General features: G+C 47.0%; 2 protein-coding genes across 3 annotated transcripts in view; both read right to left on the bottom strand.

The window, feature by feature from the left end:
• Positions 1-13,265, bottom strand: part of LOC131268625 (brefeldin A-inhibited guanine nucleotide-exchange protein 3) — a 66,594-nt gene extending 53,329 nt beyond the window's left edge. The window contains exon 1 of the mRNA XM_058270856.1: positions 12,873-13,265. The gene's annotated coding sequence lies outside the window, so the exon portion shown is untranslated. The remainder of the gene's footprint in view (positions 1-12,872) is intronic.
• An 11,189-nt stretch (positions 13,266-24,454) lies between these two features.
• LOC131269407 (uncharacterized) overlaps positions 24,455-27,747 on the bottom strand; it is a 209,463-nt gene continuing 206,170 nt past the window's right edge. For both annotated transcript variants that reach the window (XM_058271756.1, XM_058271755.1), the window contains one exon: positions 24,455-26,755. In XM_058271756.1, the coding sequence (XP_058127739.1) occupies positions 25,893-26,755 (863 nt within the window). In that variant the 3' untranslated portion in view covers positions 24,455-25,892. The remainder of the gene's footprint in view (positions 26,756-27,747) is intronic.

The following is a 27,747-nucleotide window of genomic DNA, read 5'->3' as shown; positions in this document are numbered from 1 at the left end:
GAGAGCGATGTTGTTCGTCTATCCAAATCCATTAGCATACCGCTACGTTCATTTCACCGAACTGGAACATCGAACAGTAGATTATGAGAAGTATGAAAATGAAAAACAAAGAAAAAAAACAGTATGCGAATTGACAGAACAAAAGATGTGGGGAGAGTTCATCTAAATAAAATCATTTATTAGTATTAACATAAACAACCACCTTCGGATTATCGTACGTGGGGAATACGTAATCGAACCTGATTGTCAGTAAACATGAAGTATAACATGTTTTAAAAGCATGTTTACTGGAAATCAGAAAACATTGGGAACCACTGACGTTTCCTCGAAACGAAGGAAAAAAAACAACATTAAAACAGTGGAAAGTGAAATTACAGAAAATTCTCGAATGAAAAAAAAACTACCGTCTTGCCTTCCGACAAAGCACAAATGAAGTCACTCAAATAAACAATTAAAATAATAATTGAGTCAGTTTACATTGTAGCAACCAACGTTCGGGCAATGGTAAAGAAACCCTTTGAAGCAAAAGAAAAAAAGTTCCGATGGTTCAGAAATTAAACTAAATGAAATAAGTTCACCGGTAACGAGGCGCGGGTCGGGAACAATGTTCCCGGGCAGCCAAATTATGCACATATAAAGATGGACCAGCAGAGCAACACCGGTGCGTGAACGAAGATCGAAAACGCGATCATTAAACGCACATTAGCACGATAATCGGGAAACCATTTAACCACGCCCGGGGGGACGAAGGAAGGGGTCGGGATCATTTACCTGCTTAAACATTATGCACTCTGGCGATGGGTGCGTAAATTTGCCCCCTCCCTACCCACCTTCCCGGCGAGCATAATTAATACCCGCGCGAGGAGAGGAAAATAAAAACCGAACAACCCAAAGGAAAATAATTTAAAACCGTCAGGAAAATTAACACGAAAAAACGCAAATGCATTTGCCGTTGCAGCCGGAATGCACCGTATGGGGGCTCGCGCTCTGCACTGCGACCGGTGTTGACCTCCTTCTTCTCTCCCCCAGCGTGGTTCCCCCTCCCCCCATGCGCATTTTCATCACGAACAAAGTAAACACACTCCGTCTTCTGCGCAGACAGCAAATACTAATTGGTGGCCGATGCATCACGCCTTCCCCCCCAGCCGGAAGCCAAACGACACCCTCGGGAATGATGAATGCGACCCGGACCCTCCCCTACCAACCCCTCCTACCGCTGTACCCCGCTGCGACAAGGCGGAAAGTGAAAAGGATGCTTGAAGTGAAAGAAAAACAACAAACAGAACACTTCCTCCCACACATACAAACACTCTTGTGAGTACTCTTAGCTTGTGCCTTGTTGTTTGTCGTGACGAGGATGTCCTTGTTGCCTCCCCCACCCCCTCCTCACACCATGTCTGGTTCTTCTTATTGCAATCGAGTTCACTTTCCCGAACGGTGGATGGGGGTCGATTTCATTGAACATTGGCCTTTTTTCCGATCGTTTTTTGTCTCCCCTTACCCCCCCACCCGACCCGCCTGTAGACGTATATGCAGATTGCATCAGGTTGTTTGTTGGTAAACAGATGCGCGACCGGTGCAACATCCCCCAAGAAGTGTTGGGTAAGGAGCACGGGAGCTACCTAGCTCAATCCTCACGCGACTGGAGTGGTGAGCTATTTAGAAAAGCTCGGGTAGCTCACCGCTGATTAGAACGAATCATGAATCTCAACTACCCGATTCAATGCTGGAACTAGATCCTTGCGTCATTGAGCTACACGGGTCACCGAGTTAAAGGGAGGTAGCTCAAAAGTTGCTCACAGAACAGGAGCTACTTCACTGTTTGGTGAGTTTGGTGAGCCAATCCAACCGACTGAGTAGCAAATTTGGTGAGTAAATAAGCCTTTTGATCCTTGAAAAGTTGTGCGGAGCTACGTGGCTCACCTAATAAAGTAAAGAGCTACTTCAACAACACCCACCACCGAACGGGCGGGGAACATATATGCAAATGCACCTCAGCGGCAGATTTCCAGCAAACTAAACAAATATAACAAAAAGAAAAATCCAGGAGAACGGAAATGAATTCAACTGGAAAGATCTTCTTGTTTTCCTTTCGCGGAGCTGGACCTTGTTTGCTTCACGTGTTGTTCTTTTTTTTTATCATCTTCTTGTATGTATATTGTTCTAATTGTACGTGGTATTTATTTTCGTTTGTGGTTGACACTCGAAGAGACATCTCACCCTGGAGACGGCGACACACTTCTTCACCGGAGCGGGCGACGACAATCCAAGGAGTCTTCCACTTATTGACACAACTGTGTACGCCACAACAATGTATCGATGGGATTACAAGCAGGACTACATACGTGTGTGTGTGTGTGTGTGTCTCATGACAACCAGAGAAGCAAATTGAGACGAACAATTAAAAAGAAAGATAAAACAAACCGATGCCCTGAAAAGACCAGAAGTGGAAGTTATTTTTATTTTCTCCCGGTCGGAAGTTGGTTCGATTGGTTTGTAGCCGTTTCTTTTTTTGTTTTCTTTAGCTTGGTTGGATCGGGTCAACGTGCCCCCTGCATCTGTCCCCGCCCCTCTTCCGTCAGCTTTCCCCCCCGTATGGGGAGGGCAGGGCCACCAACAGCGATCAGTCTCTTGAGATTATAATTTCTTAATTCGCCCCGGCGGCGACCCGAAACTCCCGCCATTTGACAGATGGATAAATAAAACAAATTTCAAAAACCGGCCACAGCTTAAAAAGAGCTGCAAGAAAACATTGGAAAAAGGAAAAAAAAACTATCGACAAGACGGCGAGGTAAGTACGGACACGAGTGAACTCAAACCGCGAGCAAACAACATTCGCAAAAGTCGAACCACCACAAACCATCGGCTTGAAATCCAGGCCACGCCAGTCGTTGACCTGCTCGGCCCGGGGAGGGGTGACCTCTGTCGGGAAGTATTTGTTCCTTTTTGCAAATTTTGAAAAACATTTAAACACAAACAAATGCCCGGGAACGGCGAAAAACCCGAAGACGTCACGTTTCGAACAGTGATGCAATGTGCTGCACAGATGATTCAGTAGCAACATGAAAAACAAAGAGTAGATAACTTTGATCTTACCTACGTTGTTTCAAACCTTGTGTATGGTTGATCAACGAAAGTCAGAGCTTGCTAAAATCTTGCCAAAACTAACAATCGACAAGGTTTGTTTGACCAGATACGTCGAATGATAACTTCTTTCTTTCTTATCTTTCGAATAAGCATATTTGAAGAAAATGCTCGATTAATGTTGACGTTTCGTGCTCAAGCAGAAGTCATAGCATGTTTTGACTACATTCCCTCACTTCTTGTAGCACGTAATATAAAAAATAAACGTCAAGCAAGGCTCGCCGCAAATATATTGAAACATCGCACAGTTAGTTGCACTTTTTGGACACCAAGGAAAGTAAGGAAAAAGCTTTTTGGTTAAGAACAAGCGATCGTTTAGGTTAGGTTAGTCAAATTGCCCCACCGTCAAGACATTTCTCAAATAAAACACTTCAACCAGGGTGTGGAAATTTGTGCTTAATGTCTTGGACATTCTCGAATTTGGACTAAACTTAAGCACAATGCCTCTCATATGCAGACCATAACCGGCTACTACTCGAAGGTGATGGGCAATCGTAATATAATCAATATGGTTGTGTACAGAATCTTCTAGAATAAAAGAGGCAGGTGGAAAAACGCCTGGTTTATCTTCCAAATGAAAAATATGAAAGGTAAACGAAGAGCGACGTACCAGCTAGCCCGGTGCCGAAACTGGGTCGAATCGTTGCGCTCCAGGGCATCCGGTCGAGCCCTCCCTGGGCGGAAGACGATGCCCCCGGTTCATCCGATCTCCCATTGGCCTTCTCTGGATTTAGTAGTTTGTCACAAGCAGGAAGTTGGATTAGGTAAGAACCCAAGATGGGCGAGAACCTCCACACTCGTCTGATGCAATATTCGGGCGGAATCAAGCAAGGTTCCAGAGATGAAAGTGACGTGCGGATTCCATCAGCCAGCAGACGCTATCGGAAGGCAGAAACCCCATCGGTCGTCGTTCATGACGCCGCCTTATCACCAGCGTCAGCGTCAAAACCCGCTGGTGCCGTTCCGTACCCCCTTCCGCGCCTCGTAGTCGTGCCTTGAGCGTGTGTGGTGTTGGCACACGTGCCACGCACCTTTTCAAATACAAACAGAACAACCAGAGAGAGAAAAAAAAGCCCAATCCGGTCCAGCTCGAACTATTTCATACACATTCCTGTGCGATAAGGCGCCAAAAATGTTCGGGGGTTAGAGTCCGCGTTTCCAAGTGGGTAGCAAGTGGGGAGGAATCGGTGGGGGGGGGGGGGGGGGCGCGGCCCTCGTTCCAGGCAGACGCGTACGTATGATCGTTCGGCTTATTCAAATCTGTCGACAGAATGGCAGAGAGCGGCGAAGATCGTCAAATTCGCGGCGAAGGACCCCGCCATTCCCCGAAAAAACGAAAACCTTGGGAACCTTCGGCGCGATGGGTTTTAGAAGATGGATGAAGGGAACGGAGAAGGAGGAGGAGGAGGTTGGGGGTCGGTGGGCCAGAAGATCGTTTTTTTTTCTCGCAGGAAGGGGAGCCGTAATTGTACGCACACGCACACGCACAGTTGGCCACGTTTTGCGCATGAAATGTTGCGTACGCGCCATTAAAGCAACGTTTTGCGTCGCCACCCCATTGCCGTCGTCGCCGCCGCCGCCATCATCAACGTCGTCGTCGTCGTCGTCAACGACCGTTTTGGGGGTCTCGCGCCGCTCCTCCTCCTCCTCTACGCCGGCGGTCGAATTGAAAACGAACGAAGGGGGCGAAAAAAAAAGACACGAAAACAAACGCCGGCCGGAACGCCGTCTTGGAAACGCCGGTTGAGCTTCAAACCAGGGGGAGGGGGTATACCAGGGGGATGAGAACAGTTCGCTCGGGGTACGCGCTTTTCGCTTCCGCGTGATGTTAATTTATTTTCGGCTATTGCGCGGCAGAACAACGAAACCAGCCCCGCGCGACAACGCGATATGGTTTCGGCATTCTGTTTACTCGAGCGTGCGTGTGTATGTGTGTATGTGTGTGTGCGTTCATCCCCTCAATGAGCGGCACACACACACACACACACGCGCACGCACACACCACGCATACGCACATCGTTGTGCACAAATTTATGAGTTGCCATGAGCAACGATCCAAAAATGCGATGAAAACGATAGACCCCGCGAGGGCAAGCGGAAGTGTGGGGTGGGCACGATGAAGGGAGGGGGAAGGGGGGGGGGGGGGAGGAAGAGGAGGGATGCAATCACACCATACGCCGGAAGAGGGTTTCGATGGGCCGGGGGAGTGCCGAAACATGATGGTGGAATATATATTCCATTTCCTTGTTCATGTGGGATTCTTTTTCACTTTAAACCTTTTTTTTTGTTGTACGTTCTCTCTCTCTTTCTCTCTCTCTCTCTCTCTCGCTCGCTCTCTCTTTATCTCTTCTTTTTTTCTCCCTTTTTTTCGTAAGGATCTTGTTAAAGTTCTGCAAAATGCGAATGATGCTCACACGCGATCTTAAAACGATCATCCACGCCAGCGATTCTCAAGCTGCGTGCCGTAAACACGATCTTACTAACGCAATATATAATCCTATATAGTGTTGGTTTTGATCACTCAAAACCGGGTGTAGAAATTTTGTTTACGATGATGAAGTGGAGCATCTCCAATATCAATTGTCAACCTTTTTCTGACTTTACTGTACTTGTTTATTTTCTCAACTTGTAAGCTATGCAGTAAATAAATCTGATTTACATTCTTTTTGCAAAAATACGACCGCAATAAGACGATCAAACCTGAAAGACATAGGCAAATAGAAAGCTTGCTTTGTCGAAAACCATTTTTAACACAGTATTTGCACGATAAGGAGGAATAAATCACAAACATAATGAAGCGAGATTATCCTGATCGTTTCTGTTTCGTAGTCAAATTGTTTAGTACTGTTTTCGTATACGTCTTTTGTTTCTTTTCGGTCATAACAGATAAACTTAAATCCTTTTAACAAAATTTTGAGTTCCAACATGAAAAAAATCATTGAAAATATATTCAACCTTCCACACTACTCCCTTGTGTGCATGAGCGAATGGCTTATCAGATCTTTTACAATAAATGTCAAAATAAAAACTTCCTCAATAATATTGGTTAACAGAAGTTAGGTAAAATAAAATGTACTGATATCTACTATTTTGAGTGTCATTTTGGAATAGAACGTTCTGAACACTAAATCCTATCGTATCATTCTGGTTGTGATTAAATGTAATGATACCGAGAACCTGGCTTGAGAACCGCTGATTTCAACGCAGTTCTTGCAATTCCCACCCCCTTTTGTGCACTCACTGCTTCTGGCTAGCGGCCAACATGTACCAAATTCATTTTTAAGGGTTTTTCACCGTCATTTTGCTTTCGCTTCGGTTGGCATGAGCTTCGTTCGGCGTCTTCTCGCTTTGGTGAAAGATGCGTACGATGCAGAAACGGCGGAAAGGGAAGGCAGAAAGGCAACAAGGCATCATAACCCTGTGCGCACCCCCCCGCTCCCGCTGCCCACTGCCCACTCAATTGAATGAGTAAAAGGGGTACCACCACCACAAAGCGGCCCTGGTTTCTCGATGAAAGTGAAAATAGTACATCATCGCCATGATCACGATCATGAGCCAGCCAGCGAGCCAGCGAGCGAGCAGCATCATCGTCGTCTCCGTTGCCATCTTCTTGGTCGCCCGCCCGCGCTCCACCTACCCCACCCCGCACTCTCGTTCCACGAACTTATCAATGGTTTTCGCTTATCCGCCAGTTGTCTCTTCGCGTTCTTTCATTCGCCTTTGCACACAGACACTCACTCGAGATGGGAAATTTACAGCAGTTGAGGGGGGGGAGGAATAAGAGTGTTGAAGGATGGAGGGGGAGAGGGGGATCGGGCCCGTTGCGGAAGCGCTGTGTTCAAATCTCAAGGACCCGCGAACGCCCGCGTGTGCGGCCGTAATTTAAATGCCGTGAAATCTATTTCAATATGTTGCCCCCTACGCACCTCAACCACAAATTGCCTCTCTCTCTCTCTCCCTCCCCCTCTCTACTCCCCCTGCTTTAAACCCTATTTCCCAAGGGGGATGTTTAGAACCGTGGGGCAAAACGTAATCGAAACAGGGGAGAAGAAGAAACAAAAAACAAACGAAACTCCAACGCCGTCGCGGTCGTTAGGGGATTTGCCGGGTTTTTGCCTTTATGAAGACGACTCCACGACAGATCTCCAGAGTGGCAGAACCACCGACTGCAGGGTAGGGGGGCCAGACAACCTGCTCCACCGGGGGCATTCGTTGCGCGATCGGTTGGAATTTGGATGACTTTCCCATGCCGTGCCCGGGACGGATGTTTTCCATCTGTCCCTGGCTGTTTGGTTTTTTAGCCAAAAACTAACTTACATCTACCGCAGGATAGTTCTCATAAGTCGTAAAGCACAAAGAACATGTCGCTTGGATTGACTCCCTTTTTCCCGTAACGGAAAACACAATTTTAAACGATAGCTTGTTAACGGCTCGGAACCGAAAAATACCCAAAAAAGTACAAAACACGTTTTACAATAAACAAAGTATGTTTTTAATTAAGTTAGTTAGAAGTTAAACTAGTGTCTGCTGGTTACCACTTTATACCAACATTATTTATAAACAATCGAAGATGATTTCGTGATTCGTTTTGTGTTTCGTCGTATTTCCTACTTTATTGTTTGTAGTTTGACTTATCAAAAGCTATATTTTGTTTTATAAGTTGTTTTACGTTTTTTTTATATTTTTATCGTGTGTTTTTAAGTTACAAAAATGGTGAGCAAACTAATCAACTTTGGGCTTATGCTACTGCCAGAAAGTTGTGTTAGAATAAACCGTCTGATTGAGTTTTCATATTCTTCCCACCTTTTTTTCCAATTTGTTTTTGATTTTACACGCATCGTTTTTCTTTCGTTTATCTAATTAGTTACACTACAACTTTCAATATTTTTTTAAATGTTTCTATTATTTTATCTATTTCAAATTAAGGGCTGTTATGCTCAACGAAATTCTAGGCTTGCAGGCATTTATAGAAGTGTTGTGCCTCATGAGTCTTTGGGCGCGATTCATTCATGTGAATCTTTCACCTAAGAATCGCTCAAATTGATTCACGAATCTTTTGGGATTCGGATCGTAAAACATTGAGAAATCTTAATAATTCCTCATAAATCTGATTCTTTCACGAATCTGATTCTTTCATTGGTGTGGATCAAAGCGGTCACAGCAACGAAGAGGACATAACCTTTCTGTTGTTTGTTTTGGAATCTTTGGGAATCATGAATCTCGAAAACGAACCAAGAGTCATTCAGATTCATGAATCTGAATCGGAATTACACAACTCTAGTTTAGAGCTAAAATTGTACCGTATTTGCTGAGCTCCAGTGTCCCACGGTATTATTTAACCATAGGCCCGCAACCCAACCCTTCGGTACTCCCAAGTGCGTGGTTTAAAGTCCCCTTCTCCCCCCCTCCCTCCCACCGACGGTTAGAACCTGCTGAAACACGTTGCAACCTGTTTCGTTTGCTCGGTCTGGATTCCAAAAACCGTTTCGATGCGGACGGTTCTGGCTCAGCATGTGTGGAATGTGTATTTTAACATTAGTTTTTTTTTTTTTTTTCGGTGCGTTTGTCTTCGCGATTCCTCGCTTTTCGCGGGAATAATTCACACATCTGCATGGGGGCCGTCCGAATTGCGTCAGAAAAAGCGCGGTGGAACAAAACCGCGGAAAAAAAGGCGAATAAGTCTCTCGATATAAACAGTGGAGGGCCTCTGCGTGTGTGTGTTTATGAATTTTACTCTTCCTTTTTCTCATTAAATGTCTTCAAGACGTTTATCTTAAACGGTCGCTTGGGAGAACGACAGAATAAAAAAAACAAAAAACGATCCCTTAATACCATCATCAATTCATGCGCGACACATAATAAGCATGAATGAAGCATAGAAGTGGGGGTTTTTTTTTATTTTTGGATGAGCTGGGCCCCCGTATGAGCACGTAACGTTGGCGCCACAAATGGGCAGCCACTTTCGGTTTTGCCCAGCGTTCGTTCGCCATTTCCGGCCCGGAAGTGGTTCCCTTTCTAAGCGTTCTTGTCGCGCCACCCTGGCGAACCTTAAGGACACGGTAGAAAGAGGGGTGAGGGAGTGGGGGGGAGGAATTGAAGATGACCTTTGGATACCTCCCCCCCCCCCTCCTCTCCCAGTTGCCACCCCCTCCCCCAGGAGAACCTCTATGGAACACTTAGGTATTCTTCCAGTCGGCGAAGTCGCATGCCCAAGCAAGGTGGGTCTCCAAGCGATGGAATGTGGTCCTGCAGGAGAGCGAAAGTGTTTACCTCCCCCCCCCCCCCCCTCCCTCTCCCCTCCTTACCCCCAGCCGTCGATCTCGCCTAGTTTTGATGTGGCAAAGAAAAGGCAGAAAAGCCGAGTTAGAAACAGACCGGCTAGAAAACGGCTGGGTATGGATTAGGGAGGGCAAGAGGAAGGGAGCTGTGCGATTAGGAGGTGGAGAAGGGGGGGGGCTTCGGGTTTAAGAACAAGAAACAACAGGAAACTGTCCCCCCGCCAGCCATCCTCTTCCCTCCCTCCCAGAATTTGAGGGTTACACGCGCACAAATTCAAGGTTTCACGCGGCCAACGAGGAAGGAGGTCAGGGAGAGGAAGGGAGGATGGCGGTGGTGTCAAGCCGGTTACCCTACAATCCACCAGAGCCAGGCATTGGGCAGGCAGGCGCGAAGGAAGGCTTCGATAAAACAGAAATCATCATTTGCATGCTAATGGTATTTCTCTCCAAATAGCAAGGCAAAGGAAAATAAAAACCACGCGCGCACACACACACGCACCCTTCATCGGTTCCCTTTACTGGGTACCGCTAAAACTCCCCTCCACCCCCCCTTCCACCACCCAAAAGAAACCGAAGGCACCGAAGAAGTTGTCTGCGTTCGAGCAAACGCGTTTTGAAGTGTGTGAGAATCATCAAAAGTAAGCTAGCGCGACGTCTCGCGAGTCCGTAACCTCGCCGTCGACGCATTTTTGACAGTTTGACACACCCGCCCCGACACCCCCTCCCCACCCACGGCACGAAAATCCATCAGGGTTTCGGACCTCGCGAGGATTCATGAATATTGAATGAATTTGACAACGATGGTCAAAGCCGGTTGATGCCGGCTTTGGACCGGTTTTGGCATCTGTGTGTGTGTGTGTGTGTGTGTGTGTAGGTATGTGTGTTTTGTGCCGCGTTTGTCCGAATGTATTCCATGTGGGAACCGACTGGACCGGGGCTATGTTAGAGTTCTCGCCGGTAGAACGTCGTAATTCCTGAACTCCCGAAACGAAGGTTCACTCGTGTACACCTGCGTCGACAGCGGGATCCCGCGGGTACCCACAGCGATGGAAAAATCCCCATCGGCATTCCAAACCGCTCTAGAAGAACAAGTGACGCTAGCGAACTTTAGAGAACGTTTGATCCCTTACACTTGAAGGCTGAACCTAGCGACAGCCTAGCGTTCCCCTTAATGCGAACCCACCCCGGGAGGGGAAGTCACACACTGGTTCGCGAATTGAGAAACCGATAAAGGATACGATCGGGAGGGCACGCTCCCGAAAGTGGGTCACGGCGTGGCAACATCCAGCAGGTGGTGCGTCGTCTGCTCTGCCCTCTGTACACTTGACAGGGGGGGAGATTGAAGGGAAGCAAAAAGGCAGGAGGCAATAAGAATTAATGCCTGATGTGCAGACGTTCAAGGTGTTTGCTGCAGCTGCAGGTGTAAGAGGTGAAAGCGGGCAACCGGATAAGCTGTCGTACGAGAAGTAGTCGCCGCGCTTACATCGCCCTACACAGGCCGCCGGCAATGCTAACGCTCTATAATTTATGCATGCCAGCAGTCCTTTTCCCGACGCTGTTGAAATTCCACAATCGTCCGCTCGTCCGACGGATCAGAACCAGCTCGACCGAGGATGCCCTCTTCAGGCGGAATGGAGCCCATTTTACGACCACACTCCTCTCTCGCCTAGTCAACGCAAGTCACGTCAAGGTTTTTGGCCCTCCGGAGCCTCCGAGCCGGCTGTTGTGCACTTAAACGATCGGGTGTAAATCGTGCCCGGCGTAAACTCGATCGATTCCTACGGAAATTACTCATCCGAAGTCGTTCGGGTTTTGTGTCCGAGGTAGGTTCGTTAGGGCCGCCATTTTTCGGGACATTACATTAATTGCCAATTGCCTTCAAGTGTGTAAAGTGATAAAAATAAAGCAACCACCGGCAATCAAGCCGCGGAGCAATCGCTCATTCATCTAGTACACGAAAAAACAAAACTAAAAAAATATATATAATTTTAAGCCCTGGACGTGCAGGCGTAGTTTTAATTGCGTTTTGAATCAAGCGAAACGGAAAAGAATGGGAAGATGGGAAAGGCGGCTAGGAAGCGTCGGTAAGCCACGACGATCGTCATCCGAAGGGTACACCGTCAGCCGGGGTTCGATTCCCCCGGACAAAATTACCTCCCGATTGCAATCTCGCGTCCAGCTGAAGAGGTGATTTGATTTAGTGTGCCTGTTCATTGGCTTCGCCTCGTAGTTGAGGGAAGTTCATTTTTGTTTTGTTTTGTTTTGGGTTTTTTTTTGTTCCCACCAATAAATCTCATCTCGCCAACGAAGGCACCTGCATTCCCGGACCTGGCCCTGGTGTACGGAACAGGGTACGGCAAACGAACATTAAGTGCCTATCAACGCGACCGGAAAAACGGTGCCACGGCGGTTAAAAATGCCCATGACTGGCGAAAATCCTAACGCTCCAGGGTGGTGCATTGCCTAGAGCCTAGCCTAGAACTCGGGGACGCAGGGGGTACGCTAGAACAAAAGGCGGCGCGGGGCTAATAGGAAGGAACGGAAAACGAAAACGCACCACGGTCAAATGGGAAAGCTAGAAAACATCCCGGCGAAACCATATGGCGCTCCCAAAAAAGGGTTTCCCGGGCCTAGGAGAAACCCTCCGCAATCAATTGCGAACAGGTGCAAGCGGCTGGAGTGGGCTACAACAAATGACGGTCAAACATACACCACACACACACACACACACCTGTGAACGTCATTATTTTTCTAATAATGATCGCAGAAAGATTAACAGGCGGACAACTAATAAAAACACACTTGATGACATTAGGATACAACAACACGGTGAGAATATGTTGTTGGAAGTGAACCCAATGGGATTTGAAGGCACGACGTAGTGCCGGGAGCGATCCAGAGTCAACATTGAAATAGTTTAGGACGGATCAATGTATAACCAAAGGTAAACAAATCATTTGCCAAACCGTTTTCGTTTACTGTTATTTTTGTGAACCTATTTCTGTACTTCCGTCATTGTGCTTTTGAGATTATTTTGGTTCTCTGTTCGGTTCTAATACTCTATATGCAAATTAACCTACATACCCAAGACTTGCTTGCTTCAATATTGTGAAACATTGCCTGACATTGCGTGACGTTTACTGTCCACAAGGAGTTGCGAGTGGACGCCACCTCCGGTCGTGGGTCGATCTGACGATATTCAAATGATCGACTTTTTCCCGTGAGATTCTCCTGCTGCCCAAGGCCGAATGGTCGGCAACAACCCCTTTGTTCGGGGGATTAGTAAACAAGATTTTAGATATGCTGATAAATTTATCACGACCAGAGCATGGGCCGGCTGGTGGAACCTGTCTATGAGAACTTGAGCCTTATCGGGCCGTACGGATCGGTAGAGGAAACAGGTTGTTGAATGCGGTCTGCCCTGGCCGTATGGTTGGCCATTCTTCTCACCTGCTGCAGTGTGATGTACTCTGGTGGCTTGGATGATAGCCGAGCGCCATTGGTATTTGCAATTTTACAACGCGCCGATTCCTCATCTATCGCCTACCGAACAGCTGTCCGGTCCACGGTGCTGCGACAACGCTACACAAACACCACTTGCTTTGAGGGCACACGCTCCACGCACATTCGCTCACCTGCATCGAGCCGGCATTTTTGTCACCTCCAGAACCGTGTACTTGGCAGCCATTTCCAGCGTCCGCTTCGATTTGCCGGTGGATCCGAGAATCACGACAATACACGTTACATCGTCCTGCTGCTGGACCACCAGTCGACGCACTATCACGAACTTTTCCCGGCAAACGGATACTTTTCCCGGCCAAAACACTGCACGCGTACACAACGACCTACGAACCGCACTGCACGACCCTTACTTTGACAGCTGCGGCCGAAGCTCAACGAACGCTAGGCGTGAATGGACGTGATCGGGCGATAAGATAAGCGGGCGCACTATGGGAAACAAGCAAGCGAAAATTACTCTTTGCATTTAAATTAATTAATTGTCTAAAATCGTTCCCAATCAAATTTGGATGAATAGCGGACATGGAAGGAAAACGCTGGATTTCACCACGTGTGCTCTTCCAACAGGGAGCATATAAACCTAAAAGATCGTCGCTTGTCGTAAATATTTCATTTAGACGAAACCTTACTTTACAATCACAACGATTCGTTAACTGCAGCAAGCGGACCAAACACCGCTCCTCCTATAATAAAATCAACCGAATGATTAGAAAAACGCCCTTGATCGATCATCCCTCGTAAACGAACTACGGACATTCTAAATTGGAGCTTCCGAGCTGAAATCACCCCAAATTTGAAAAACCTCGGCAACGCGCGTTCTTAGTCCCTTTTTATTGCAGTTCCGAACATAAAACAACATACACTTTCAGATAGGGCAACCGATAACGAACATCTTCCCAGTTTGAAAATCCCATCCCGCCTGTTGTCTGTCTCCCCGCTATCTTCTCTGCTCATCTTTCCTATCGTTCCGTGTATACATTGCCCCGCTCGCACCCTCCCTCTTTTGCACCGTTCGGCGCAGCTTCCCTCTGTTTTCGTCGTTTGCTTTGGTTATCGTTATTCCTTCTGCTTTCCTTTTTAACCTGCCTTTGCGCGCTGATTTGGCGCGTTCTGTTGCGATTTTGCACGGAATTCCGCGATGGACCGCGTCCGGTTTTCCTACCGCTTCCTGCAAACATTTCCCTCAACCCCTCCCTCCCCATAAGTCGTACTGCCCGCCGGTTACTTCTAGACATTCCTCTTCCACCGTCGTCTACCATTTTTTTGCGTGATTCTTTTTGCGAGTTTGTTTATTCCTTTTTCCTTCTCACTCTATCTTCCTCTCTCTATCGGTGTTCTTCCTCCTCCGTTTTCTTGAGCAATTTTTAGGACCCCTTTATTTGAGACCGTTTTACATTATTGTTGATCTCCATTCTCCGGTTTCTTGTTTTTATCGGCCCATTCGTCTTGCATTCGCTTCGGGGTTTTTCGGGGTACGTTTTTCGGGTAAAAACCGCCACCTCATCGCTGCTATTCCTGTGAATTCCGACCACGGCAGCCGGGGCCTAATTGTATGCTTTTCATGTTTCTGCACGTCGAAAACCACGCGGTTTTCTTAGCCCCGTTCTTCTTGGCTCTCACCTAGATTCTTCCGCACGGTGCTGCTGTTGCGTCCTCATGCTGCATGCTTCATGTTTAATGCTAATGCTCGATTCACATCGCCTTGGTGAGATGGCTATCCATTGACTAGGCACATACACACACACACACACACACACATACAGTTAAGCAGGCACACGGTTACCTTGATGAGTCTTTCACAGAACGAAAGAAGCGCACCGATTGTGAGAATCGCAGCGGATAAAGAGGAAGAGGAAACTCGAAACTCAAAGCCCACCGGTAAAAGAAGGAACGCAAAGTTCCTGCGTGCTCGTTAAGCAAAAACAAAATCTATCTCATTCTTTTTCGTACCGAATTCCGGGCGCAGCATAAATCTTTGAAGGTCACCATAAACACACACACATAACAAACTCGAAATCAGAGCCGGCCTATTCGAATTGAAAGGGGCCGAAAAGCGCGTCGCGGATGCTACGTTTTATTATTATTATTTTTTTTCCATTTTCTAGTTCAGTTCCCAGTCTCGAAACAACAGCTTCCTTCGCCTCTTCCTTCGGAACTTTCCATTCCGTTGGTGCCTAGAATTTTCACATACGCGTGCATTTCGCCTACCACTTCCCTCATGTGCTGCGCCATTCGCTTGCCCACCTTTTCTGCTTTTTCTCGTGTGTTTCGCAACATTTTCGCCAATCTCGCCGGTGGCCTTTCTAAGTTTTTGATGATCGATTTTGCGATGGAGAAGGGCAGCAGAAGAAGGCAACAAACCGGATGGCAGCGCTGGCACAAAGTTGCTAACGCTAAAAATGCCACTTATTGCAAAGCAACCGGTTTTGCGCCGTGATTTATTATTGCTTGCTTTATCGAATACATGTGGCAGATGAAATAATTTGTCCTACGATAGTGCCCATGGTTGGCCGATTGAAGATGCTTTCCCAATTGCAAAGCTGTGATCTTTCATACGTTATTTTGTTACTCATTGACTTTGTTACGTAGTTTAATCCTAATAGGGAATAGGTGTGGTTTTCAGCTTCAAAATGATTCTAAGAAGAAGATCATTACAGACGTGATAAACCTTGCCTTTTTCGAATAAGAATAAAAGCTAAAATTATAGGATGAGGTTTAGATATTGAGTTGCATTGTTTGGAGAAGTTTTTGCTAAATATTAATGCATCCCATTGTATGTGTTTCATTGCCGTGCAATTATCAATGTACATCTTTTTCCTGGACTATTACCTTCATCGATAGTGAGCTGAGTTGCAGCCGAACGTGACGGTGCAGACATTCTCAGGGCTCAGACAGCGGCTCAGACGGGTTCGCCACTCCACCACCTTCCGGGAGCTTTTCGTCATACCTTTCCCCGCGCCCGAAAAAAACAAAGCCGGGAGGGTTATGGGGAAACAAATTGCAATCTTTCGCCGAACGTAAACTGCATCTAGACAGCCATGACCAACTGCACTGCGAGCGTGACTAGGAAGGGTCAGTGCTGAAATGCAATCCTGGCGCTGTAACCTAAGCCCGCTAGGACGTCACGTCGTCTGTCACATTCCGGCACCCCCAGCCCCCCGCCCGCGAAGCGTGTGTATGTGTGAGTGTGCGAAAATAGAGAAGACGGGTTCGTCACTCCGTCCGGTTTGCCGATGCTGACCCCCCAGCAGTCCGAGTGCTGGCCTCCAGCTGGCTCCCGTCTCCTGCTGGCCCCGGCTTCCAGACGCAGAGACCGGCTTCGTTTGTGGGTTTTCACCGGTACAGGCCCCGCAACACACATCGCGACACGGCCACGCTAAACGCCCGGCACGGCCCGATGTGAACGGCCTCCCGGGAGGCCGTAAAGCCGTACAACAGCATAAGACGCTGACCGGGACGCATTTTCCCACCACAATTTCGCCTTCGAGCCGCAACCGCAACCAACCTCCGGCCGAGGTGGAAGAAAAGAATGTTTAAAACAAGCCCAAACACGGCCAAACATAAATAAGGCAAAGGCCCCCTTGCGGGTGAGCCTCCGCAGCCTGTAGGTGAGGCGGCATTATCGATTCAAATAAAACTGACCGACGCGCTGCCCCGGCGTCCGCACGCGGAAGTTGACGTGTGTTGAGCCTTGTCCGAGCCGCGACGGCAAACCGAAGCGACGAAATGAATAAAAAACCAAAACAAAACCAACCGGATCGAACCGATACGTGCCTTTCTCTTGCCGAAAATGCCAAAAAAGCGCACCCAACCGATAAGCAAATGTCAAACGGCGCGAATTGGAGGATCAAAAAAGGAGGATCGAACGTATGCGAAACGCAAAATCGTACCAATTCACCGCTTTGGGGAGCTAGGGAAAGCCATAACCAGGGAATATGAACGAAATATATTAATTAATGACAAGTATTGTTTACAAAATTGTATTAGAAACACAAACGTTTGATTACAGATAAACAAACTGGTGGTAACAGAGTGAACAATGAAGTAGGCATCAATGAGAGTAGTGAATGTTGGAATCCCAACCAAAAACTGAAAGAAAAAACAAAGTTTTTTGACTGTATGTTAATGGTAAGGAAAATATTTTCATTCCCTCCACACGTAACCACATACACAGCACGACTCGGTGGAAAAGGTGAAAAAAAACACCAAATTATAACAATTAGGAACCTGTTTTCTTCTTGCGGTTTTAGTGCATTGTCCATTTTGCTGTGGTTTGACGATGTTGGTTTTGTGTTAACGGCTCGCCACTTCAATTATTGAGGGTCAAATTATGCATACAAATAGTAAACAATTAGTGCTAGAAACAAACCTACAATTTTCTTACCATTAGATGTTTGTTTCGACGCGTTAGAATCAGCACGCTGGAGAGAAAGTGGAAAATAATTGCCTTTTCAATTTGTCTCACATGCAGTTGGATGGTAGAAAAGGGTAGGAGGATGAAGGGGCTTTCGGGGGCACTGGCGTTTCTTTCCGTATTTCTCCTCCCGGTTTCTAATCTTTTTCCCCTATTCTAATCTATTTGTTTATTTTAAGCGTGGCGTGTGTGACATCCAACGGGAAAGAAATGTGTGCACCGAAAAGGGACCGTGACGGATCAATCTATGTTTAGGTCAACGATCGATGGCACAACCGACGTCCGCAAAGGGTTCCACCTCCTCCTACTCCTCCCTATGTGGGAAAGTTGCCGTGAGCCGTGAACACGTTCGATCATGGGACAGGCATTCCCGGTTTTTCGAATTCCGACCTAACTAAATTTAACCTTCGCAATGGACGCCAGAACCATCACTTTCGGAGGGGTGCGGGGAAAGGGGGGGGTGTGGCGGCGGTCTACGCGAGCGTTCCGTGCGATGTAAAATTAGCACCCAGAGCTGCCGAAGAACCCAACACCGTTCGACGGCCCGAACCGAGTGTCTTGGGCCTAACATCTAGGGACACTTACGCGAGTGAAAGGGTCTGCGCGCTGAGGAAAAAAAGTTCTGGGTTCCTCCCATGCACACACACCTTCCCCCCACCTCCCAACTCGATGACTAACTTCTGTGAGTTTTAGTTCTTCAAGTATTTCCGACGTTCCGTGCGATTGGCGGAGTCGAGAATGTTCTAGCGCAGGGTTCGGCAAGTCGGGCTGTTAGTTGCAGTTTTTAGCATCGAACAGCGAGGAACTACTTAGTGCCCCGAGGTGTCACCTAGCGAGGATGAAATAGTCAATATCTGAGGTGCAAATAGAACGAGATTCATTGACTATTCGCTGTCTGTTAAGTGCAACCTACTAAAAGTTGAGTACAGCTCTTCACGCACTGGGCAGAAGAGAGTTGGTGTCTAAGGGGATCCCAAAAAGATAAGTAAATCACTCATCCTCACGCCCCCAAACCACCAAGAAATGGATAGCCGAGTGCCAGAGGAGCACTTCTAGGACACCGACCTTTGGGTAAATCCGAACCAGCCTCATTTTGTATGCCTATCTGAAAGGACCAAACTCGTACCACGGTGGAAGGACAAACTCCCAAAACTTCCAAGGAACGTCGATGAGGAAATTGGAGCTAGGAAACTAAATACTGAGATACTAAATAAATTCCACTCAGAATATCTACCACACTATGGACATAGTCTAAATCTGACAGATCTTTGGAGTAGCAATGGAAGAACCAGTATAATGTAGAGTTTTATGAGATAACTCACTGTCATGTCTCCGGACGACCCAGACTACACATAGTTCTATATTCAGAAAGAATGATGTCTGGTAAATCCCGGGAAGAGGAATTGAGCCATATTTGTCTAGCATGCTTAGGCAGTTCATAGTTTGTCACATAATTCGAACTCTGTAAAGGGTGTACATAGAGTATCTGTTTTGAGAAACAGATCAAAGAGTTCAAGTTCCTAAGGCTAAGGCTAGAATATCCGCCATCTTTGGCAACTCCTGATGCAGAGGGTTCACGCAGTCGTGGCGCTTTCACTTGTGCACCTCTTCTCGAACTGACTGACGTAACAGCAAAACCCTGCAGTTACATCGAACACCCCGTGATGTAACACACAATTGATCGCATGCAAAGCGGCTTAGGCCCGCCAGGGGGGAGGAGGCGGCACAACAACGCCGCGTCTGTTTCCGGCCGCCAGCCGTCCCATTCATCCTTGCAACTCGGGCGCCATCGGAACCGCCCGTCGGGGCGGAAAATCGAAGGCCACTCACTCAGACGGTGTGTGCGTCACCAGCCCTCGTACACAGGCGACAGGAGAGCGCACCCCGGCCTAGCAACCGAAGGAAGGAAAACGCACCCCACGCGCACAGGTGTGTCAATATTTTGATTCCAATAACCCTCCCCCCCCCCCCACTCACCAACCCTTCCCCCTTCCTACTCTCTCCGTCGAAGTGAACGTCAACAATGTTTCTTTCACGGTCGCGACGATGATCTCGCCAGCGGAACAGGACGTTGCAGTTTCCATGTCATCTACAAGCAAAACCCGTCAAAAAACGGGTTCCCTTCTCCGCGCGTGTTTCGGATGCAGAACCACTGGAATAAAGACACTCATGAACACAAATTTGGCTTTTTTTGCTTTTCTTCCCAAATCAATCTTTCTGTGACTGTAGCTGGAAAGAGGCATTCTTTGCGTATTTTTCTTTATTACTCAACAACAAACCGGCGACATTTTAGGTTCCATTCCCAGCGTCTCTCTTTCCCTCTTGCATCTCGCATCTTTTCGCTTCCGCTTCCTCCCTGTTCTCTGCTTTCCGCTAACTAGAATTCCTAAAGCCGCGTACAAATCTCCTTTCCCGTACCTTTTCAGCTCCTTCTCCACCTCCTACGGCTCACGCGCAAATCCGACACTTCGGGTCCGGGTTTTTCCCGCCTGCCTGCCTGCCTGGTTCTGTACAAAAAAAAAACCTCTATCCCCCTTCAACCACCTCAAACCGCCTTCCCATCACGCTCGTGTGTTTCGATTTGTTTTAGCACTTTGCCACATATCATTTCGAATGCGAAAACAAACTTCTACACTCGCTTCATTCATTCAGTACGTTCTTCTCCCTATTACTACTCGCCAAATATCTAAAAACATAGAATTATGCTCGCCACACTCCACCACTCCCCGACTCCGGGTGCGCATATCTCTTACATGCTAATCAAATTAGCCCAAAGAAGTGGGGGGGGGGGGGGGTGTATGGGCGGAAAATGTAATTAAAAAAAAAAAAAACGTCACAAATTTCAATCAATGAAACAGAAGAAACAGGTTTTTCCACCCCCCACCTTTCTCTCTCTCTCTCTCTCTCAATCGCCTTAAAGAACTAAAAAACGGATGGTAGTTATATAGTGCGGGGTGTGTGTTTTAACTGTATTAGTTGATTCCATTTTGTTTTTTTCGTTGTATATTACATCCCTTATGACTGTAAAAATGACTAACGACCTGTTTGCCTGGTTGAGTCTTCGGCCTCGAGTTATAAAAAAGGAGGAGAATTTGAGAAAATATAACAAACAAACAAGAAAGCCTTCTTCGGTCAGTTACGTTTAATGGAGTTTTTCGCAGAGAAAGATTGTTATTGTACCATAGATCATAGTGTTGTGTTGTTGGTTTGTTTCTCCCACAGCTTTTCAAGCACTCTCCAACATGTTCTTCAACCCTAACTATTACTTTTACGTGGTTTTTGTATAAGAGAGTTACAATTGGATCAATTGTGGATTGGTATCTGTTAGCGGTTTGCTACCTGGTTGTGCCCGTTTTCAGGCGATTTCAGTTCGAAATTTTCGACCTCAAATAGGAAATTGAAGAGAACAAAAAAAAAACACTTAAGTTTCTACTTAGCATAGGACGATTAACGCACATTATATCTCCCACAAAGAACATTCTTCACCTAGAACTAGTCATATCGAGCCGAATCGTCGATTAGTAGCTAACCGACCGAAAGCGATGGTGTTAAATTACGTTTCGCGTCCTTTAAGGTGGGGTGGCGCTAGACAGAAAAGAAAACTTAATTGTGCAAGAACGAAAATGCGAGCGAAAGAACATCTCCGGTCGGAGAAATGGGGAGTCAGTATGCGCACCTCTGTCTGTTGAACGTGCCTATTGCGGCAGCATATATCTTGACGAAAGGTGCGGATAATCTACGGTAAAACGCTGCCGTACTTTCATTTCGTTCTGCTTATTGGATTTTGTGATAATCGTGAAGACAATGATGCCAAAGCGGGAAAACTATTATTTGCACTCGATGTTGTTCTCAGTTTATTTATTGAGCCAGCATTCGTTAGAATAGTAGTAACATCAACATAAAAAAAAGGACCTGCTATAATAAAACTTATAAAAAGCCAGCAAAAAAAAAGCTCCCGTCTACACGCGCACCTCCAAACAACGACGAAACAACAACCGCGGCTCCTCCCTACTACAAATATCAAATTCCCTCCCTCCCTTCCCGTCTCCTCCTCTCACACTTCCACCAACCATCTCTTCTTGCATCGAAACACATTGCATTGCAACTTTATCCGCGCGCGCGCGGGGGGGAGAGAGAAATATTAACAATGATTTTAGTTTATCCCTAAATTAAGTGTCTCTCATGTGTCGCCAGTGTCGCTTTAAGGCGCCAAAAACAAGTATCAGAAGAGAAGAAACAAAAAAAAAAATGCATTTTGCTGGTTGGTAGTTGTTTGTTTGTTTGTTTGTTTGTTTGTTTGTTTGTTTGTTTGTTTGTTTGTTGAAGGTTCCTTTCGGTTTTTACAAATAATCCTTTGGAATATATACCTATGTTTATTATGTAGTTAAATTCTATGTATTTCATTACCATAGCGTTCTTTTAGTGATTCATAAACATGCAGGAATTTGACTTCACTCAACATTTTGCGATGTATTATATATCTATATATATATATGTCAATATATGTTTTTAATTTTTATATGTATGTATATAAGTAAGTAAAGCACTGGTTTTTTATCCGTTCTCTGAGTAACGATATTAATTTACAGTAGTTGCGCTAAATGGTTGTATGCACATTGCGAGTTTGCTCTAAGTCTAGTACGATTGAATAGTAAATGGTGCGCCTGCAGAAATAGGTTTTTGTTTGTTTTCTCTTTTAAGTTTGTCGAAAAATTGCATGAGCAGCAGCTGTTCAGAAAAGCCAGACCACCTTTCTGTAAGCGAAAACAGAAGGAAAATGAAACGTCATCTCACTGCGAGACAGGTGCAGCCAACTGTTCACTGGGCGTTTCCGCACCAAAACCAAGCTCACTACTGTGAGCCAAGTGTCACTCTCACTTTTCAGTGTGTGAGAAGGGCCCAAGGGCGTGTTGTGAGATGGCGTGTGAGAAGGGCATGCCGCACGAACTGTGCGTCATTCCGGTGCCTCTTCATTCAATAAATCATCGAGCCGAGTGTGCGTGTGTGTGTGAAAATTTCTGTTTAATATAGGAAGAAAAAAAGTAGCTGTCTGATTAACAATTACAGCCGTTCAATATTTTCATTCACCGACATAGTAAGCGAAGGTTTTGTGGTGTGTGAGGAAACAAAACAGAAACAATGAGCGATAAGATTAAGCGCGAGACGTTGACGCAAAATTATGAAATAGCGTACCCGCTGCATGCAGTTGTTGTGTAATTCCGTTTGGTAGTAATGGGCTCACCACACAGAGCGCAGCACTTCGTCAGACAACACAAATAAAACACACCCACACCCAACCACCGTGCATGGATGCACACAGGTTGCAGAAATAGAATTCAACTGCGCTTGGGACTGTGTAGTGTGTTGACACTCCACCTGGCTGGCGCCATCCGTTATCATGCAACACACCGGCTTGTTTTTCTCCTACGGGCGTGACATGACGTTATGCAACGGAGAAAAGAACACGGGGCTGTGGTGAGAAGCTGCGGGAACCACAGGAATTGCACCACGGTGTGCAACCGGCGTTGAATCACACTGCCGGAACTGTTTTTTTCTCACACTCACGCGCGAACACACAGCACCACACACCACACACTTTTCCTCGCAACCTCGGGTGGTTTTCCCTCGCTCGCGCATTGCAGAACGCAACCCCCGCCAGAGTCCATTGGCCAACGAGTGAGCCGGGATTCTCATCTCACGGGGCATCTCCTCGCATCGAGACGACGCAGCATCCCCGAGATCTCGGCTGAGCGTGAGCTAACAAAGCAAACACACACACACACACGCACACGCACACACAGACAAAGTGGTGGTCAAGAAAACATAATATGTTGAGATCCTTATCAGCTAAAAGGAAGGGATAAAGTATGACGTAGCGAAATCTGGTTTTGACTTGAAATCCGAAAAGGCTTAATAAGAGCCTAGGAGCTATATTTCTAGACCTCTCTCTCTCTCTCTCTAACTCTCGCCTTCCAACTGGGTAGGCTTATTAGCCACCCCAGTCCCTCCCTCCTTCCTCTACCACCCACCCCACTGGTTTTCCATCTGTTCTGTCATTTCCTCACTAATCCTATCTATCTTATCATTATCAACTTAAAAAAAGAAAAGGTATTTGAAGAATAAATTGAATGCACTTTTCACTTTACAGCTGACTAACGTATGTCAATGGGCGCCTAATCTAGTAGAAGATGCGCCTAATCCTCCGATATACAGTAATAGCGTGGCGTGTGTAAATCTATTTCCCGGGCTTTTGTCACCTCGTTAGTTAACAGTAGATAAAACTAGTTGATAAAATAATAATATGGTAGGAGCACCGAGCAAGCGCGTTCTTCTACGGTGTAATCTGTACATTATAGTTTAGTGGGAAGAATTGTTGCCTCCCTCCCAATATCATCAATTGTGAACCGCTCTCTCTCTCTCTCTCTCCCTCCATCCCGGGCGTTTATTTTCCTCCCTTTTTTTTGTTATAAATGTTACTCCACACCGATTCGCTAGGATGATACGCAAATCTTAACAAATCCTTGGCGGAAGCAAACGCACTGTTCTCGCTGGAAAGCTTTGACAGAAGTATTTCTAACATGACCGTGAAACTGTTCTGCCACACACAACACATACACACACGCACACACCTTGCGTGGGGAGGGACGGGAAAAAGGGTGGATTAAGGGTCTAAGTAGCTTGAATCATTGAAATAAAATAGGCATTAAGTGCAGAAGGTAGTACATTCGATGTCCCTGTTCAGGTATGTGTGTGTGTATGTGGCTGTGGCTGTGTGTGGGTTGTTCTGTTTACCTTTTCGTGTCCGTCGGAGAGTGGTCAGCAAAAGGTAAAATCGATTCGATTTATCGCCTGCTACCGCGCCTACTATGGCAAACACATTTCATATATATATTTACGTTTATAAATGTTCACAATTAATCAATAAACAAATGTAATAATAAAAAAAAAACCCTAAAATGTAACTGTAATAGGATAAATCAACAAAAACTGGGCACTCCTAAAAATTGGGCACAAAAATAAAAGCATCGTCTTACACTAGCCCTTAAGCTGTACACTATCGCTCCTAGACATTGCCAGTAGTTTACCGTTTACGGATTAAACCTAGGAATAACTAATTGCCTATCACTACTACCACCGCTTCCGCTAGCGCACGGCACGACCCTCCCCCCCTCTCGCTTCCTACCTATCGTAACAAGAAATGAACACATAGTTGCATGCCGGGCGAGAAGAACGAACGATCCTTCCGCCCACGACGCAATAGCCCTTCTCGCCCGACACTTCTCCACCCCCCTTCGTACTCCTACTGCCTCATCTTTCCTCACAACATCCTAAGCTAAGCACATCGAAGGCTCTGCCAACTCATACATTGATAGCGAAATATAATAAGAAAATATTGTTCAAGAAAAGTCAATTAGAAAAAAAACTACCTAATAGTAAGAACTAAAGAAAATAGAGCTCTTGATTGCGTTTCTGGCGCACCCTCACACACACGCACGCACATACACAGACTTGCGAACTGCGTAGTATGTATGCGCCGGTGTTAGCATTGATCATGTTTTTAAACTTACATACAAAACGGTAAACTAGTGCAGTCATCCTCCAAACGTAAATGCTCCTTTGACTTCCACATCTCACTTCCTCAACCCTCTCCTCCCGCCCCACCGTCGTGCCATCATTTGTAAAGGTTGACTTACTACAAGCGTGTTTGCTAGCCATGTTTTTTTTCTTCTCTTCTTTATCAACAATGGGCCAAGAAAACACTTGTTACTTATGCTATCCTTACGCAGCTACCTATGTACAACCATCCCTAGCCCGTACTGCTGTGCTTTGCCAGCCACACTCACGCACACACACACACACACGCGATTATCCTTATACAAGTCCAGACTGATTAATATGACGTTCAGTTGCACCGATCTTTTGTGTGCCTATTGTGTGTCGTGGGGTGGAGGAGTTTGATGCTGCGGGATTGGGTTCAATCCTGCTCGGTATGTGTGGGTGTGTGTGTGTGTGTGTGCTTATATCGCTAGGGTTTTGCTGCTCCAATTCGTTATGAGTAAAAATAATAAATGCTAGCAAAATTCTCAATTTCAAAATGGGGAGGAAAAAAAAATATACAGGAACTATTTGTTTTGTTTCTCTCTCCTTCTCACTCACATATCACTCCTTCTCCATCTCTCTCTCTCTCCCTCTCTCTCTCTATTTCATCTTTTTCCTTTATCAATCATGATGATTTTCGTATAGAATTCAACAATTAAATGCCTACCCACCATCGGTTTCCACACTATCGTGCTCGGAGTTTGCGATGGAAAGTAATTATAATTGTACGCTAACAAATATAAGGACAAATATGGTTTGACAACGAAATTGCATTATAAATGAGGTGTAAAGGTGGCATGTATATAAGGATATATAGATATATATGTATGTATGTATGTTTGTTTGTTATAGATATCGTCTATCGAATCCCTGCTCTACTTCACTGGTTTTGGCCATCTTCGCGCGATCAACCCTTCACCCCCCAAACGCTCACCTTCTTACTCGGCCACCGGGGTGGCGTGCTGGGCGCGCTGGGTGTGCATGGAGGAGCGCAGGAAGCGCACGCGCTCGTACAGCTTCTTCTGGTGCTGGCGCAGCTCGTTGATCTGGTCGGACTCGCGGTTCAGCCGGTTGCAGAGGGCGGCCGCCTCGCGCAAGATGTTCACCTTCGGCGCGCGGTCCTTGTCGCGCAGGTTCGGTATCTGGCGCTTCAGCTCCTCGAACAGGTTCTTCAGCCCGATGCGCCGCTGCCGCTCCATGTCGTTGTGCAGGTTGCGCTTCTCGGCCGTGTCCAGCTCGTCGTGCGGCGTCCCGCCAGCGCTATCCGCGCCCGACCGCCCTTCGTGGCCGTTGGACGAGCGCTTGCTGTGGTGCTGGCGCATCCGCTTCGTCGACGGGCCACCGGCCGCTCCGCTCGTGCCGCGCTTGTTACCGGCGGCACCGTGCGTGCGGCGACGCGACATCGACGACGGCGCAGCGACCGGGGGCGGGGGCGACGAGGCGGCACTGTGGCATCCGCTTCCGGTCGGCAGCGGCGTGTTCGCACCGGATATCGTCGTCGAGCCCGCGGGCGTCGGATACATGCCACCGAGCAGCGGCTGACCGCGCGTCGACCCACCAACCACATCGTCGTGCCCGTGCTGGGGCGTCTGCTGGCGATGGTGCGGGTGGTGGTGGTGGTGATGGTGGTGATGGTAGCTGCTGCCTCCGTGCCGGTCGTAGTGGAGCGCCCCGTTCGGTGGGCGGGAGGACGCGGTGCGAATCTTGCTCGCCACCTCCGACTCCAGGTGCCGCCGGTTGCGTGCGGTTGGGTTGGTCGGGAGGTTCTTATCACCGATCGACACCACGTCGATTTCTTCCTCTGCAATGGAGAAAAACAAAACCAAACGTTCGTTAGTTTCTCTAAGTAAAATATAATATAATAATATAATATAAGTAAAATAATCTAAGTAAAAACATTAAACAGGTCACATGAACGGAGAATGGGAAAATTGGGCCAATACTGAACGCCTACTAACTTCCTCGCTCTCAACCATTACGGTAGTGTAGCTGGTAAAGCGGCTACCCCGCTCAGAACGGTGGCAGCCGTGGGTTCAAATCCCAACGAAGCAAAAACCACACAATGATCAATGATCGATTCAAATCCCTTCTCTCTCCCTCTCTTTTCCACACGTTAGTAGTTGACCCCTTGTTGACTCTTCTATCGAGCGGGGTGTAGTGACGCACTACTACTTCCAACTCTCACTTTCACTCGCATATTGTTCTGAAACAGCAGGTGCGCTCTATTTCTGCCTAAGCTGATGCAATAATGCGAGTGTTGCCATATTCAATCGTTGATTTACGGTGAACCTCTTAAATCATCAATCTTGTGTGACCCCCCCCCGCCCCCCCCACTCCACTGTTTTGTGATTTTGCAGCGGGGACTAAACACTCTAACTGGCGCCAGAGCGTGTGTGGACACAAAACATCCCACAAAACAACACGTAAAGCTACGATAACGTTGTTGGATGCTGTGAAGAGACGAATGGGGGATGGGGGGGGGGGGGGGGGGGGGGGGGGGGAGGGGGAGGAGCCGTCACGTGAGTGCAGAAGAGACTAAGGCTGCAACTAGCGAACGCAGACTCAGTCAGACAATAATATCATCGTACCGAGGCGCAAAAAGCAGGGTGTGTTGTACACGCTTCAGATAGGCGGATGATGATGCTGATATGATGATTCATGTATGGAGGTCGGCTCATCTCACGCTCCCTCCTACCCTCCCTTCCCATCCTACCCCGCGGAAAGGAAGGAATGCGCTAATCAGTGGAGTTTGTTAGCGTGCGGGCGTGTGTGTGTGTGTGTGTGTTTGTGGGG

This window comes from Anopheles coustani, chromosome X (assembly GCF_943734705.1).
Source record: "Anopheles coustani chromosome X, idAnoCousDA_361_x.2, whole genome shotgun sequence".
Classification (NCBI taxonomy): Eukaryota; Metazoa; Arthropoda; class Insecta; order Diptera; family Culicidae; genus Anopheles; species Anopheles coustani.
This window is presented reverse-complemented; position numbering and strand designations above follow the sequence as displayed.